At 51.7% G+C, this 1,971-nt stretch overlaps 1 protein-coding gene across 1 annotated transcript; it reads left to right on the forward strand.

Moving 5' to 3' along the window:
- Positions 1–245: 245 nt before the first annotated feature.
- On the forward strand, positions 246–1,859 carry EMWEY_00053710 (hypothetical protein; the record flags this gene model as incomplete). Its single annotated transcript, XM_013480047.1, has 1 exon — positions 246–1,859. The coding sequence occupies one exon, from the start codon at positions 246–248 to the stop codon at positions 1,857–1,859; it is 1,614 nt and encodes a 537-aa protein (XP_013335501.1).
- Positions 1,860–1,971: the final 112 nt, after the last annotated feature.

Raw genomic sequence — 1,971 nt, forward strand, 5'->3', positions numbered from 1 at the left:
CAAATGTATCTACACATGATTTAATACAAAGACAAACATTCAATGCAGCAGCAAATCATTTACTCCCTATCTATCCTAATCCTGCTGCTCCTGCTGCTGCTGCTGTTCCTCCTGCTGCTGCTGCTGCTGCTGCTGCTGGTGTGTTTTCCTCCTTCACAACAGCAGCACCACCAGCAGCAGCAACAGCAGCAACAGCAGCAACAGCAGCAACAGCAGCAAATAATTTTCCTCTTATTTATTCACAGATGCATGCAACAAATTATAAAGACAGCAGAACATTCAGGACAGGACCCCCACACCCAGCAGCAGCAGCAGCAACAGCAGCAACAGCAGCAACAGCAGCAACAACAACAGCAGCAGCAGCAGCAGCACAAGGTAGCCGCAGCAGATGGAGAGAAAGAAGAATAGGAGGAGAAGCAGCAAGAAAATCTGAGCAATCTTTTGCTGCTGAGGATATCCTTAGGAACTGCAGCAGCAGCAGCAACAGCAGCAGCAGCAGCAATCATAGCAGCAGCAGCAACAATCATAATAACAGTAGCAGCAGCAGCAACAGCAGCAACAGTGGAAGGGCAAGCACAACAAGAAAACATAATCAACAACAAGCTGCTGCTCAAGGCAGCAACAGCAGCAGCAACAGCAGCAGCAGCAGCAGCAGCAACAGCAGCAACAATGCCACTCCTCCTCGTGGCCTTCCTGCTGCAGGACAAAACCGTCAGTCTGCAGCAGCAGCAGCAGCAAGCAACAAGGGGACAACAACAGACTTCAGCAACCATAGCAGCAACAGCAGCAGCAGCAACAGCAGCAGCAGCAGCAGCAAACAGGAAGGCATCCCTATGAGCAGCAGCAAACGGTCAGATGTTAGCAGCAAGACAAACAAACAAGAAAGGCAGAGACATGCAGCAGCAGCAGCAGCAGCAACAGCAGCAGCAGCACAAACAGTTGCTGCTGCTGCTGCTGCTAAAGACGGCAGGTGGAGAGCAGGAGATATACCACCGCAGCAGCAGCAGCAGCAGCTACAGCAGCAGCAGCACAAGCAGCAGCAGCAGCAGCAGCAGCAGCAATCTGTAAGCCAATGCGGAGGAGATATCTTCTGGGCAGTTGAAGCAGCAACAGCAGCAGCACAGCAGCAGCAGCAGCAGCTACAGCAGGAGCAGCAGCAGCAGCAAGCAGCAGCAGTTGATCAATGGGCTACCTCTCCGTCTTTTGCAGTTGCTAGAAGTAGACAGAGCAGCAGCAGCAGCAGCAGCAGCAGCAGCAGCACCAGCAGCAGCTGCTGCTCCTCTATAGCAGCAGATGCAGCAGCAGCAGTAACATCATCTACTATGTGCATGAGCTTGAGTACTCAAGAGGCAGCAGCAAAAGCAGCAGCAGCAGCAGCAACTGCAGCAACAGCAGCAGCAGCAGCAGCTGCTGCTGTGGACTGTATGGGGGGTTTGCATGTACCTCTAAGGGAGAGCGAAGAAGCAGAAGCAGCAGCAGCAGCATCAGCAGCAGCAGCAGCAGCAGCAGCAGCAGCAGGTGACATGTCTTTATATGCAGGAAGAGGGGAACAAAAAGGTATATGTCTTGCTGCAGCAGGTGCAGCAGGTTTGCTGCTGCAGCAGCTTCCTGCTGCTGCAGTCAGCAGCAGCAGCATATCTACTGTCTTCTCAGCAGCAACAGCAAGCGATAGCTGCAGGGAGAGAGGAGAGCAGCTAGATGCAGCAGCAGCAGCAGCAGACAGTAAATGCAGCAGCAGCAGCAGCAGCAGCAACAAGGAGCAGCAGCAGCAGCAAGATCAGCAGCAAGGCCTAGAGGGGCAACTGCAGCAGCAGCAGCAGCAGCAGCAGCAGCAGCAGCAGCAAAAGAGGGAGAAATAGAAGAAGAAAGTTGTCGAAGAGAAGCAGCAAATGCATGCGCTGTACAATAAATTCAGGTGTATAGGCAACTTATTTTATTTATTTATTATTTATTTAACTATTTATTTATTTA

Source organism: Eimeria maxima, genomic scaffold (assembly GCF_000499605.1).
Source record: "Eimeria maxima Weybridge genomic scaffold, Emw_scaff1553, whole genome shotgun sequence".
Lineage (NCBI taxonomy): Eukaryota > Apicomplexa > Conoidasida > Eucoccidiorida > Eimeriidae > Eimeria > Eimeria maxima.